The 13,778-nt window shown below is 28.9% G+C and overlaps 1 protein-coding gene across 2 annotated transcripts; it reads right to left on the bottom strand.

Annotated features, from left to right (window-relative positions):
• Positions 1 to 129: 129 nt before the first annotated feature.
• LOC122500203 (eukaryotic translation initiation factor 2 subunit 3-like) lies at positions 130 to 13,229 on the bottom strand. Of its 2 annotated transcripts, XM_043609000.1 has the most exons (9): positions 13,008 to 13,218; positions 12,461 to 12,524; positions 12,272 to 12,382; positions 1,575 to 1,808; positions 1,352 to 1,510; positions 1,064 to 1,293; positions 844 to 988; positions 610 to 779; positions 130 to 516 (listed from the first exon to the last, which is right to left on the bottom strand). In XM_043609000.1, exons 1-9 carry the CDS (start codon positions 13,077 to 13,079, stop codon positions 280 to 282), a joined length of 1,422 nt encoding a protein of 473 aa, XP_043464935.1. In that variant the 5' UTR covers positions 13,080 to 13,218; the 3' UTR covers positions 130 to 279. The 2 variants fall into 2 exon arrangements, with proteins under 2 accessions (XP_043464935.1, XP_043464934.1); XM_043608999.1 differs by lacking the exons at positions 130 to 516; positions 610 to 779; positions 844 to 988; ... (1 more) ...; positions 1,352 to 1,510; positions 1,575 to 1,808 and adding an exon at positions 4,549 to 6,611 and having other exon boundaries at positions 13,008 to 13,229.
• Between the last annotated feature and the right edge of the window lie 549 nt (positions 13,230 to 13,778).

The following is a 13,778-nucleotide window of genomic DNA, read 5'->3' as shown; positions in this document are numbered from 1 at the left end:
TCTCATGCGACTCGTTCGCGAAGCCATTGTGCGTTAGACTTTAGTATTTTATGAAACTTTGTATAAGGGTACGATCACAACTCTACTGCATAAAGAGCTTGTGACCGCTCCTTAATTTTAAAACCTGTGTATCATTTAAAAAATTTATTTCGTCAATAATATTTACTATTGTAAATTATGATTGTAAAGTATAGTATGAAATGTAATTTTGACGCATTCTATGAAATGCTTACAAATAATATTTTTTTGTTATATAAATGTGTTTAATGATATTGATAACTATTTATGATCTAACACAGGTTCAATTGTTTCTCCTCCACGAATTTGTCCCCATCCTATTAGACGCCAATGCTTTTCCACACGTCTTGAAAGAGCTATTTTTTCATCAACTTCAGTGCATACTGGATTAGTCAAACTTATTTTCGCAAGATCAGCCCTAGTTGCCAAGACTCGTCCGCCCGTACTTAATGATCCAATATTAACTAAAAGTACTTCGTTCTTTGACAATTTTGGTACCTATAAAATAATTTAAGTAAAAGAAATTCTAATAATAATAATAATAATAATTCTATGTTAACTAATTTAGAAATTAGTCTTTTAATCATATACCTTAGCTCCTTTCTTGTCACCTTCAGTTCTTACACCCAACAATCGTTTCAAGAGATAGTAGGAAATTTCTAGTTCAATGAAAATTTTAGGCAAAGCTCCGACTGCTCCCAGTATTTGGCCAACCAAACGATCCGCACGGCAAAGGGTAGGCTCAATTTTAGTTCCAACACCTATAAAATTCATTTTATGAAATGAAATTCTCTCTTTCTTTATATATATTATATTATGCATTACCAATTAGTCCGCCTGGAACAGCGAACTGCAACTCATTTTGTTCAGCGAACAAAGAAACAATCCGAGAGAAAATTGGTCGACAAGTTAATTTTCCTTCACTATCTTTCGATACTAAACCGGGTCTTACTTCAATTTCCATTCCAACCTACAAATACAATATGTTGTTAACGGAAGATTAATATATTATAAAGAAAGAGTTTGATATTTTTTGAAAAATCACCTTTAATACTCCCTTTAAAATACTGCCACCCGCAACTCCACCTTTAAGATCGTCGACTTCACAACCAGGTTTATTAACGTCAAATGATCGAATAACAATTAATCTTGGCTCTGAAGTGAAATCTCGTAATGGTACAGGAATTTTTTTTGTAATATATTCGCACAATACTTCAATATTATACTTCAGCTGCGCCGAAATAGGAATTACCGGTGCTGCCTCAGCTACAGTTCCTATTAAACAGATGCATATCATTAGTTTTAGTTATCTAACAAATAATAATATTATTACCTTGAACAAACTTCTGTATCTGATCATATTGCTCTTTTGCCTGGCCCTCCTTTACCAAATCAATTTTATTCTGCAAGATAACAATATGTTTCAACTTCATGATTTCAATAGCTGCCAAATGCTCTGACGTTTGGGGTTGAGGACAGGACTCATTTCCAGCTAAAAAGCAATTGTATAATGGTAATCAATTAATAAATAGTGTAATTAATAAATATTTGTATACCTATTAACAATAATGCTGCATCCATAACAGCTGCTCCGTTAAGCATTGTTGCCATAAGAATATCGTGACCGGGACAATCCACAAAAGATACATGACGAATTAATTGAAATCGTCCAGGACAAGCGGAACGAAGGCATGGAAATGAGTCGTCTTTACTGGAACCTCCTGAGATGTAACATCCAGGTCTAGGACATTTTTCATTATCGCACTTGTATATTTTTGCATTTGCATATCCTGAAAATAGTTGAAAATTTTATTTTCAAATTATGTAAACAGAAATCAAATATGACAAAACTGACATCATGAAAAAGAAAAATTTTTATTACTTCGAGTAATTAAGAGATTAAACTAATGACTTGAATTTAATATCTAAATTAAAATTTACACAAGGTCCTAAATGTGACGCGATCTAAAGAAAGGGACCACTTTAAGGTTATGTTATCGTTACTTTTTTCTTGTTTAAAAGTTTCTTTTTACTTATTACAAATTAAAATCAATGTTTCTTAAATATTTTAGTTGTAATAAAGACTTAAACATTAATAATTCACATTGACAATTGATCCTTTTTTGTATTTTCATTTAAAAAAATTGCAAACATAACCTATAATTTTTTGCTTCTAAGATCCCTTTCTTCAGATCGCGTCATTGAACTGTGTTAAAACCTTTTTTTTGAAATTAAACAACTTATAAAAAATTATTATAAAACATGAAGAAATCGATCACTCCGAGTCTTCGACTCGGAGCAATCGATGTCTTCATGTTTTATAAATAAAATAAATTTATTAATTAAATTAAATAAAAAATAATTCAAAATTAAAATAAAATAAAAAAATTATTGTTTTCCAGAATTTTTAACTAAAATTCTTCTTTAAATTAATTATTTTGCTAGTTTTTAATAATTTTTGACAAATTTCTTTGAAAATTTTCAAATCCATTTGTTTACAATTTAATTTTAAGAAATTTCATCGATTATTCAGAAAATTCTTCAATCAAATATATATTAGACAATAAAAGCATCAAATAACTTCAAAAAAATTCAATTAATTTTTTTAAAAATAAAATCTACCCAATTTTTAGTTTAAAGTATGAAAAATTCAAATGTTCAAAGATTATAATTTTAAACCTTTTCAAAATTCAATTATTTATAAAAATTCAGCTATAATACTTTCTCTCTAAATTTAAATTAGTAATAAAGAATTTTATCAACAAATTTTTAAATAGGTAATTAAAAATCTTTTGACGAATAATTTCAATTTTCGAGAAATTATATTAAAAATAATTGAATCTCTGTAAAAATTTTGATTGAATTGAGAAAAGTTTTTGAAAATAATTGAAATTTTGCCAAGAATTTTTTATTAAAATTTTTAAAGAAAAATTTTATTATTTATATAAAGATAATTGAAATTTTGAAGAGAATTTTTTCAAACTTTTCACCATAATTGAATTTCTGCGAAGAATTATATTACTTTTGAAAATAATTGAATTTCTTGAGACGAATTTTATTAAAATTTCTTTTTAAACAATTGAATTTTTTTGTGAAATTTTATTGAAGTAGTAGAGATTGAAAATAATTGAAGTTTGATAAATTATTGAAATTAATTAAATTTCTACGTAGAATTTTATTAAAATTATTTTGAAACAAAATTGAATTGTTAAAAAGAATTTCATTAAAATTCTTTGTTGAAGTTTTATAATAAAATTTTTAAGAATAATTACATTTTTCGAAAAATTTCTTTAAAATTGTATTAAAAATAATTGAAATTCTGCGATGAGTTTTATTATTTATGAAAATAATTGAATCTCTTTAAAAAATTTGATTAATTATCGAAAATAATTGAATAATTGCGAAGAAATTTATAAAAAAATTTATAAATAACAGAATTCTTGTGAAATTATTTTATTATTTATGAAAATAATTGAACGTTTGCGAAGGATTTTAATAAACATTTTTTTTTTAAATAATTGAATTCTTTTGGAAAATTTTATTAAAATAGTAGATATTTGAATATCATTGAATTTAGGAAAAATTTTGCAAATAATTGAAATTTTTCCAAGAATTTTATTCAAATTTTTTGAAAATAATTGAATTTCGAAGAACAGTTTGATTATTTATAAAGATAATTGAAATTTTGACGAGAATTTCTTTAAATTTTTTAATGTAATTGAATTTTTGACAAAAATTTTGTTTGCTTTTGAGAATAATTGAATTCTTTAGAGAAATTTTATTAAAGTTTATGGAAAATAATTAAATTTCTGACACAAATTTTTGTACTCTTGAAAGTAATTGAATTCTTGCAAAAAAGGTTGTTATTTTTGAAAATAATTGAATTTCTGCTAAGAATTTTTATAAAATAGTTGAAAATAATTTAATTCTTGCGAAAAAATGTTGTTATTTTTTGAAAATAATTGAATTTCTGGGAAGAAGGAATTTTATAAAAGATTTAAAAATAATTGAAGTTCTGATGCTAATTTCAAATATTGTCTCACCGAAGCAACAACGCTGTATTCCAGATACTGTTATCTAAATTTCTTTTTGAACTAACCCGTAATTATTAAAATCTACATACCAAAGAATTATTTCCCTCAGTGCACCTTTAAATTTTCATCTCGAAAGTTAAGCATTATTGCTTATTTTTTAGAAAGTACAGTACAATATCACAATTTATTAAAAAAACAATTTATAACATAATTACATATTTTTCAAGTATTAAATATAGTATAATTAGTCTAAATGTAATTATTTATTATATGCGGAAATAATTAGAAGAATCAAGAGATGTTCAAGACCCTTAATTCTGTGGGTTTTGCGAGGTACAACGTGCAAACATTTCATCTTCTTTTTAAAAAGAGGTACACAAAAAAGTCCTTCTTTGATAAAAATATATAGGATTTTTATTGACGTCAATAAGTTTATAAAAGTTGATTTAAATATGATTACTTGAATATAAAAAAGTAAAAAATTGAATAATAATAATAATAATAATAATTGTTAACAATGAATAAGAAGTGAAATATGTTATATCAAAAACTACATGTATAGATTGCTTTTTTTGAAAGTATATATAAATATATATGCGTGATTATTCTGCTTTGTATGTAAATTCGCGTTCGATTTTTTGTTTGCACATGATGAGTAAGAAACTCATTTAAGATACTATACATGAGCTACAGAGCATAATAATGATGAATGTGTCAAATATTTTGCTATTTTCTTTTGTCGAGATTTCCACTAAAGCATGATCTGATTAATTCTTTGAAAGACTCGAAAGACTATTTAAAATAAATACTGCCTGCAGACCTTTGATCCACAACGACATCTAGTCCGATTTTCAAAAGTTACATCTTCTTCAGACAAGGTTAATGGTAGTTCCAATCTTTTTCGCGATTCCGAAGGAACATTTAAAGATCCATTCAGAGTTTGAGCGGTACAAGTTTTATTTTTTTCATGCATTCTAATTGACTGACACATATAATCGAATGTAAGTTCTTCGTTCTGTTCAATGTTCTTTGTAGCGAATAGAGCCAATTTCGGAAGATTGGGATCTAAGCAATCAATCCAAACGCCGTAGACTGACAAATTAGGATCACAAGAATGATTGATAAAGTGCGAAACATTTCCGTAAACAGCCGCGTCTACAGTGTAGGGACACTGATCTTCCGTATCGTTATAATCTAAATCGAATAAATAAGTTCGTCCCGCAGCATCGTATTCTTTACCGCGTTTCTCAGCTTCCTCGTTAGTGATGACTTCGCCAACGTACTGTGTAACAAATGTCCCTTTCTTGATTTTCCTCAATGTTTTAACTCCCCAACCTCTACCGTTCGCGGTTCTAAAGACGCAAAGTTTCACTTGAGAGCCTCGCTGAACGATTCTGTTTTGACAGTCTGGAGGGCAGCGGCAACGTTTATTACACTCGTAAATTGGTGTGCCGGGAGGTAAACGAATTTTACCTGTTGACGTGTAAGGAAATGAACTCTCGCATTGAGCAAAACAGCATCTAGTCTTTGAATCGCAAGTCGTACACTCACAGCCAATTGGCGGATCTTCTGGAATCGTTACATTTAAACCTGGTAAGTAATCCTCAATATATAAGAAATCTTGTGGCGCACATTCCAAGTCTACCATATTTTCAACGCGTATCATAGGTTTGCCTTGCGTTATACTGTTAATTTCATGTTCCCAATCTTTCAACGAGATATTCGTTTTCTTTCTCTCCTTCGTGAGCTGCAGTCGTAAAATACCTTCTTTCACTTTTTCTATAATACTATCACGTTTCATTTGAGTCGTTCTAGTATATTGCTTTATCTTCTTGAATAAATAATCTTCTGCTTCCAATTCAGATTCATCAAATTCTGCACCATCATTAACTAATTTCTTCATGAATCTCTCTACTTCCCGTCTTTTCGGATAAAATTGAATTTTCATTTGAAAATCTTCTAATGATTTAATTCTACTTTCCTCAAAATCATTTAGAGCCTTTGGACAATCATTCAAATGTTTAATTGGTTCCCATGTGGTATTGTCCATATTCCAACTCTTCCATTTTACTAAATAAAAAATTACGCCATTTGTAATTCTTTTGTCTAATATCCTTTCAACTTCATATATATTTCCAGATTTGACTTTCTTTTTATTATTTTTCAAGTTCATCATTGTTTTACTAATATCTTCTAAAACTATTCTTACTTCTTTCAATTTCTCAAGTTTTATCATGTTTGATATTGGAACAAAATACTTATCTGAAGTATCGCTCTGAAGTATCGGAGAAAATTTATCATAATTTTCAATAGTCTCACATTCTTTTATAAAACAATTATCACTATCATGTACAACTACATCTGTTTTTCTCTTTTCTTCTAAGTACGTCAATGTTTGAGAATCACACAATGGATCATCAATTTTTGGCTGCTTCGCTGTCGGTTGAAAGCATCCAAGAGTTATGGGCCGTTTTTGACAGCCGTTGATCGTTTTGCCTGCTTCATCTGGTAGTCCAGCCTTTTCTCCACTGCTAGTATCTGCTGCACAAGCACGAGCCTCTGCAATGCCAAACATTTAAACGTCGTCATTTTCTTTATTCAGAAGCCTTTGATACAAAATTCAAAATGCAAAACACTTTTCTAGCTTAAATTCTAACTTTCCCTCTATAACCCTCAAAGTCTATCAATTTCTTCAAACTCTTCATATTACGCAAGCTTATAAAGTTGTATAAATTATCAATTTAAATTGTCAACAATTGTCAACAATTGTCAACCATTCTGGGTTACATTGGTGGTTCTATGACAGGCGATTATGTCGACGCTTGAGAGGAATAACTTATTACTTATTAATTCAGCTAAGCAGTAAGAAAGATGTCTTTTTCAACCAAGAGCGAAAAAAATTAAACGAAATTTTCGAATTTGCCTTTCTCTAAGTAACGAATTGATTAGAAAATGCCAAATGATAATATTCTTCACTTCTTCTTGTTTGATAAGTTATCATTCTCAGTGCTAAACTGAACAGTTAAGTTACCAATCACGACCAATACTATATTTCTTCAAATACTGTTTGCTTAGAAATTTCTTTTAAGTAATAACATAGATCTGAGAAAATACACTCGACTTTTCTTTTTGGATGCACTGAATTTGGATTCAGGACACCTTAAATTTCATCTTATATACTTTCTCAGTTTCCAGTTTTTAATAAAAATTCTATTTATATTTAATTGTATATGTTTAAATGAAATATGTTATGTACAGTAAGTTCTTAATTGTGTATATATGTGACCTTCAGGATTAAAAGGGAACCATAATGAGTTTTTTTTCATTTACCTCTCAATTTTTCGTGTAATAACATCTGACTTTTTTTCAAGCATTAATCAATAATTTATAAAAAATGATTAAATATTCCCAATTACTTATTTGTACCTCTTATCTTGACGAAGGAATAGATGAAACGTCCGTCCTTTTATCAGAACGTCGCCATAAAACTGTTCCGTCCTGCCGGCAGGACATATTAAATTCTTATGGCGGCGTCCTTTTTCCTTTATAAGAGATAACTTAATGCAAAAATATGGTATAAAGGCCTAAGCACAACTAAGTCGGGTACAGGATATGTAACATTTACATACATTTTGAGGTTAGGAGCCCATATCCCGACTTAGTTGTGCTTAGGCCTGAATGTGGACACAGTTGGGAAAAAGTAGTGCATGGTCTGATTCATTTTATAGCGTTTACGAAATCAGGCCTGCTATGTGGATCTCGTAAAGCACTGACTCATATTTTGACAAGAAAAGTTCATTTTAGAACCCCACTAATTGCCTTACAATTAGAAACTTGAAACTTAATTTAAAAAGATATTTTATACTTATAAAAGTACATGAGTAAAGTAGAATTAAAGAAATTGTATATTTTAATATTACATATTTGACGCACTCCCAAAGTTATGTTTCTGATAGATTTATCTTGATTAAATGTTCCTTTTTAATTCTGTAAATTTGAAATCAGTTTTTGTTGCACCTTTTCATGTATTGAAGACTTGAACATCAATACAAATTTGTAATAGTGATTGATTCTCTTTCTGCATTTATACTCCCAAAATTATAAACATAACTTAAAATTTTTTGCTTCTTTGCAAAAAAAATGGGAGTGTGTATTAAATAAATAGGACTCAGTCCAGAGAAAGTACATTAATTCATTTCCATCAAGTATCACCTGGTATTAGTTGCTGTTCAAATTTTAAAGAAAAACTAATGTTATGCGCGCCAGCTATGCGTATAGTGGTATAGGGCCTCAGTTTAGTTTTAGTACAGTAGAGGACTCAGTGACAAACTTTAAACCTTTCACAATATCGGTAGTACTAACTTTTAACGAGCACGTGACCTGGCAGACGCGACTGTTTTCTTTTATTCACTTCACCAATCTTATATAAACAATAATTAATCGGCTCAAAAAAATATGTCAAGTGTAATCTTAATGTATTCACTAATTCACAAGTTTTATTCTTCTCACATTTTCATAATTATAATTAACAACTGAACGCATCGGAAAATCTTACAATCATACGGGAACAATATTCGTCCGAAAATTGATACTCTTTCACACGCAATATCAGATTATTCATCTCTAGATACTGGAATTGACTTATTTTTTATCGAGAAAACAGTATTATAGTCCAATTTTATATAGAATTAGATGATTCATTCCTACTATTTCATTAATCAGGCGAGCAATACGGTCTAAGCTGCACAAGAGTGGTAAATATTTAGCAAATATTTAGCAAAATTTAGGTTTTCCATTCTATACATTTAAAGTCTTCCTATTTGAAGTTTCTTTCAGCCATAATATTGTTGATTCGTACTTATCTTTCTGCAGATGTTTAAATATCTTACTGTTTCACTGAGCGGTTTCACTATTACTCCTTTATAATAAGCTTATTATTGCTTCTATCTAAATTTAATGCTTTATGTGCATTTTCAAGTCCAAATTCTTACTTCTTCAGATCCTTTTTTTTTTGGCTAGGTTTGTCGCGTTACTGAGACGGGAAAAAAGATGCGCGGGACGAAAGCGGCAAATCAACATTGTACTTCGATTCAGAGTTGGACAAGTAAAATACTCGAGTCAATTTACATAGGTTTCTACACAAGTGTATAATGTTTTTGTCAACAATTACATCTAGATTAAATTAGATGCAAATTAAAGAGATAATATACAATAAAAATGTGTTTTGTAAATACTTAATCTGTGCTCTCTAAATTTAAATGAGTAAAAATGTTTACTAATTTCAATTAGTGATTGACTTTTCGCTTTTGAATTAGTAAATTATACTAATAAATTAGTAGAAATTACTATTTATTAAAATTTACTAATTTAAAAGCAAAAACACAATCAGTAATTTAAATTAGTAAACACTCTTACTAAATTCAAATTTAGATAGTCAGGGTGGCCGCAAGATTGACTTTATCAATTTCCCTGACATTTCCCTGACATTTTACTGACATAACAACGAATTTCCCTGACAAAAATTTTTTTGTTTATACAGCAAAAAATGTATTGCATGACCGTCTTAATTTCTTTAATTGCCCTGACAAAAAAATTTTTCCTGACATTTCCCTGACTTTACTGACAAAAAATTGTTTTTCCTGACATTTCCCTTCTTCTTTAATTGCCCTGACAAAAAAATTTTTCCTGACATTTCCCTTACTTAACTGACAAAAAATTTTTTTCCTGACATTTCCCTGACTTTACTGACATGTGGCCACCCTGATAGTGTTGGTAATAATAATAATAATAATAATAAAAAATGGTCATAATGTGTTGTACATATAAATATAATATTTTAAGCATATCTAAATACAGTTCTCGTTTCGCTGTCTATAAGCGATCAAGAGAAATATTGCGTCATCCTAAGTCATTTATTATATGAAAGATTAAAGATTATTATTTACTTTGAAGCAACTAATAACATCATTTACCAAAAAAAATTGGTCTGACAAAAAGAAGGGAAATTCATTTAATGTTTTCAACTCAAGTTATCTATTAACCCCTTGCCTACACTAACTTATCCCCACTCAAGCGCTTTAGAATTTAATTCCGTGACCCCAATAGGCTTCCAAATCGACATTTTTTAAACAATAATGAACGGAGAAAAAAGGTAATTATTTATGATTGATTTATTTTAAAAAAGTATTTCTCTGATTGATAATAACATACGCATTTCACTTTGTTTGTATTTCCAAAAACAGTTTAACCCCCGAAATAAGGCTTTTAACTTGAAATAATTATGAACATTAAAATAAAATTCTTTCCCTTCTTGAACATAAAGATACGAAATTCATACAAATTAACACGTGTACTGACTAAAAGATTAAAAACTAAGACTACAATGAAAATACCACTTGCGAAATGATATTAGATTTTACAAAATAATGTAGTTTTATAATCGAAATTAATTTTTCACACAGAAAAAATGAAAGATATTACAATTTCACAATATTCACTCACTGATTTATATTCGTTTAAAACTTGAATTAAATTCAATTAAATTTCTCAAATTTTAGCTTGAAAAAGTAAACTGCAAAAAATGTTTGATGGTTACTTAACGACATTAACTAAACGCCAATTTACAATGACTACAATTAAATGTAGAAGTTCTAGAGGATGAATTAAAATAACAAGTCTGCGGGATTTGATTTTTGAAACCACAATCTATATCTAAAAATTCATTCAACTTTATACCCAAGACAATTTGATAAATATAAAATAGGGATTCAATGCAATGAGAATGCAAATTATTGTCTGCATATGAAATCAAAACTAAGTCCTACAGTTGTGGTTTTTAAAAACTGTTTATTCATTCAAACATTTAAGCACAATTTTTTCTACATACAATATTTTCCAGAAAGTTTGCACGGAAAATTTGCAGCATTCTTTGTATCTTTATAAAAATATCACTCTTTGTATGTTTGTAAAGCAAACTTACAAAGTGGAACATTTTTATGCAGATAAGATCTGGAGATTAGTGAACTTGAAAATGTTTATAATGAAGAATCTGTAAGGAAAAATATTTTTCTATTTGTTTTTTTTGTCTAAAAATTGTCCAAAAATTTAGAGAGAAAAAAAGAAAAGAAAAAAAAAAAAATTCTTTTACGCCAAAAAAATATTTTTTCTTCGATTCGTTAATCATAAACTTTGTGAACTTGATCCACGTAGATTTGTTGCAAACTTGTCTTATAAACTTACTGCAAACAAATATTGTGCTATAGAGATAAAAATAGAATGATTTTTTTTAATTTGTGGAAAAATTTATGAGAACTGATTCCAGTCTAAAATAAAATACATGCTCTATAGTTTTTAATTTAATATTCAATTTCATATTTCAATTTAATATTCAAGCATATATGTATAAAAAACATAAGCTCCTTTTGTGTACGAAAGTCTATAGGTTTCATTGAGGTTATAATTCCTTGGTGCACATGCATTTTATGTGCAGATTACTCGATTTAATTTAATCGTAAACTTGGTTAAATTATATTTGAATAGCTTCTTCTAAGAAGGTTTAAAAAATTTGGAAAATCTAAAAGACAATTTGGAACCAGGTAAAGGATGCAATTTGAAACATGTGTACACAATTTCTAGCGAAGATTACTTAAAAAAATCTAGCAAACAATATTGAATTTGATTTTAAAAGTATTATTCCGAATGGAATTTAATTCAAATTTTCTACATTCTATTTAATTTTTTTTTACTACTGTTTGATAAACTTCAGAAATATATATCTATGTGAACTACAATTCAAAACTAAATAAAAACTTTAAAAGGTTTGGATTAAACTGATAATTATTCGTCTTGACAAGATCTTAAAAAAACAACAATATCGACATTAGAGGATTTTGTGAGTTCATTATATTAATATAGTTTCTTTCCTTAAGAGGATGTCAGAGATGTCGAGATAGTTCTTTAAGGTAGTGTCCAAATCTTCTAGTGAACAACTGACTCGAGTTGGACATGACCTTAAATGAAAAAAATAAACAACTAATTCAATATCAAGTGACTTTAAAATGCAAAACGCACTTTTTACTGAAAATGAAAAAGTCTAAAAACTTGCAATCCTAACACTCGCAGTAATCCCAAATTCAAATTAAATCAAAGACACAGCAGATATAAGTAACTAAGGTTTCAAGATTGCTGTCATAATTGTAAAATAAAATAAATTTACTCACCTAATTTGATGGTTATGTTTCGTTCAAGTTCATTTTTGAAACGAACAGTTTGCACACCAGAAATAGCTTTGACAATTGTTGATTTACCATGTGCTACATGACCGATTGTACCTAAAAACAAGTGTTTATTTTAATTATGTGAATTAATTAAACAACAACAATAAACTAAGAATGTAAATCTGAAAATACCAATATTGATTGTTGCTTGACGGCTAATGACTTCCGGTGATAAAGGAGAAAGTTGATGCACATCCTATAAAAAACAGCTGTATAAGAATTAATAAATTCACTCAAGTTTTTTTTTTATTTAATATATATTTAATATAAACTTTAAAAAACATCTCTATAAAAATTCTGAAATAACTCCATTTTTATGGATATTTACTCACATGATTTAAAAATAATTACTTTCTTAATTAATAAGTAATGAGAGAAACAACGCTTTAAAAAAATTAGCTAATCAAACTTACAGTAGCTTAACACATTTGCACAAGTAGAAGGTATACAAAAGCATATGTCGCGCCAAAATATTAAATGTACAAATTACATTTTTTATCACTGAGATTTTAAGCTTCACCACAATAACAAAAACAGTAACAATGGCAATAATAAAAGAAATGATTTTACTGAAAAACAAATTTTAAAAGAGAAAAAAAACGGTATGCCGATAAAAAAATCAGAAATTATGAAAACGTGATTAAAGTTATTGTAAAAATTGTACAAATGCTATACATACGAGCTTTGATAAGTCTTGTTTCAATAAATTAGGCTGTCCAGTTGTAACACCAAGAATATCATCACCACCCATTATTGATTATTCAATATTAATAATTACAAGAAACAACAAATCTTCTTGTTTTTAAATTTACTTTTCACTCAACATGTGCAAAAGAACCAAAAGCAGTTAACGAACGAGCAACAGCAAAGTAATGGGAAGTGACGCATCCAGGGATCAGAATGCATTGATAGGACAAAACTTATGATTAAGCCACTTCTATAATTAATATATGTATGACCTTAAGGTGCATTCAGAGCTCTGCTATCTGCTCAAGGCAGTAATTGTGTCCTTTTCTGTCTCATGCGTTCGTTGGTCTTAAAACGAGAAAGAAAATATGTTTGTCTCCTTTAAGCTTTAATCACAATAGAGTCGGGTATGTGAAGAAGGCCTGAGCAGAATAGAACGTAATTGCAATTGCAATTGCTGACGTTAAGGCCGCAGTCCCATGGCAGCGTTTTGCGTTGCGTTGTAATAAGAGAGAATGCAGCAAACGTCTATTTGCGTCTTTTTCTCTCCCATTACGACGCAACGCAAAACGCTGTCATGGGACTCCACCCTAACGGAAGAATGAGTAATGGGGAATTCACACTTTGATCCAAGATGCTGTAAATTGCCATGTAGATACAGCATTAGGGTGGGGCCACGGCAGCGTTTTGCGTTGCGTCTCGCGTTACCTTTGCCATGTAGATACAACATGATGCTGCCTCTACTGTTGTATCTGCATGGTAA

This window comes from Leptopilina heterotoma, unplaced genomic scaffold (genome assembly GCF_015476425.1).
Source record: "Leptopilina heterotoma isolate Lh14 unplaced genomic scaffold, ASM1547642v1 Lhet_182, whole genome shotgun sequence".
In the NCBI taxonomy this organism is placed as follows: Eukaryota; Metazoa; Arthropoda; class Insecta; order Hymenoptera; family Figitidae; genus Leptopilina; species Leptopilina heterotoma.
The sequence above is the reverse complement of the archived record's forward strand: the minus strand, read 5'-3'. Positions and strand labels throughout refer to the sequence as shown.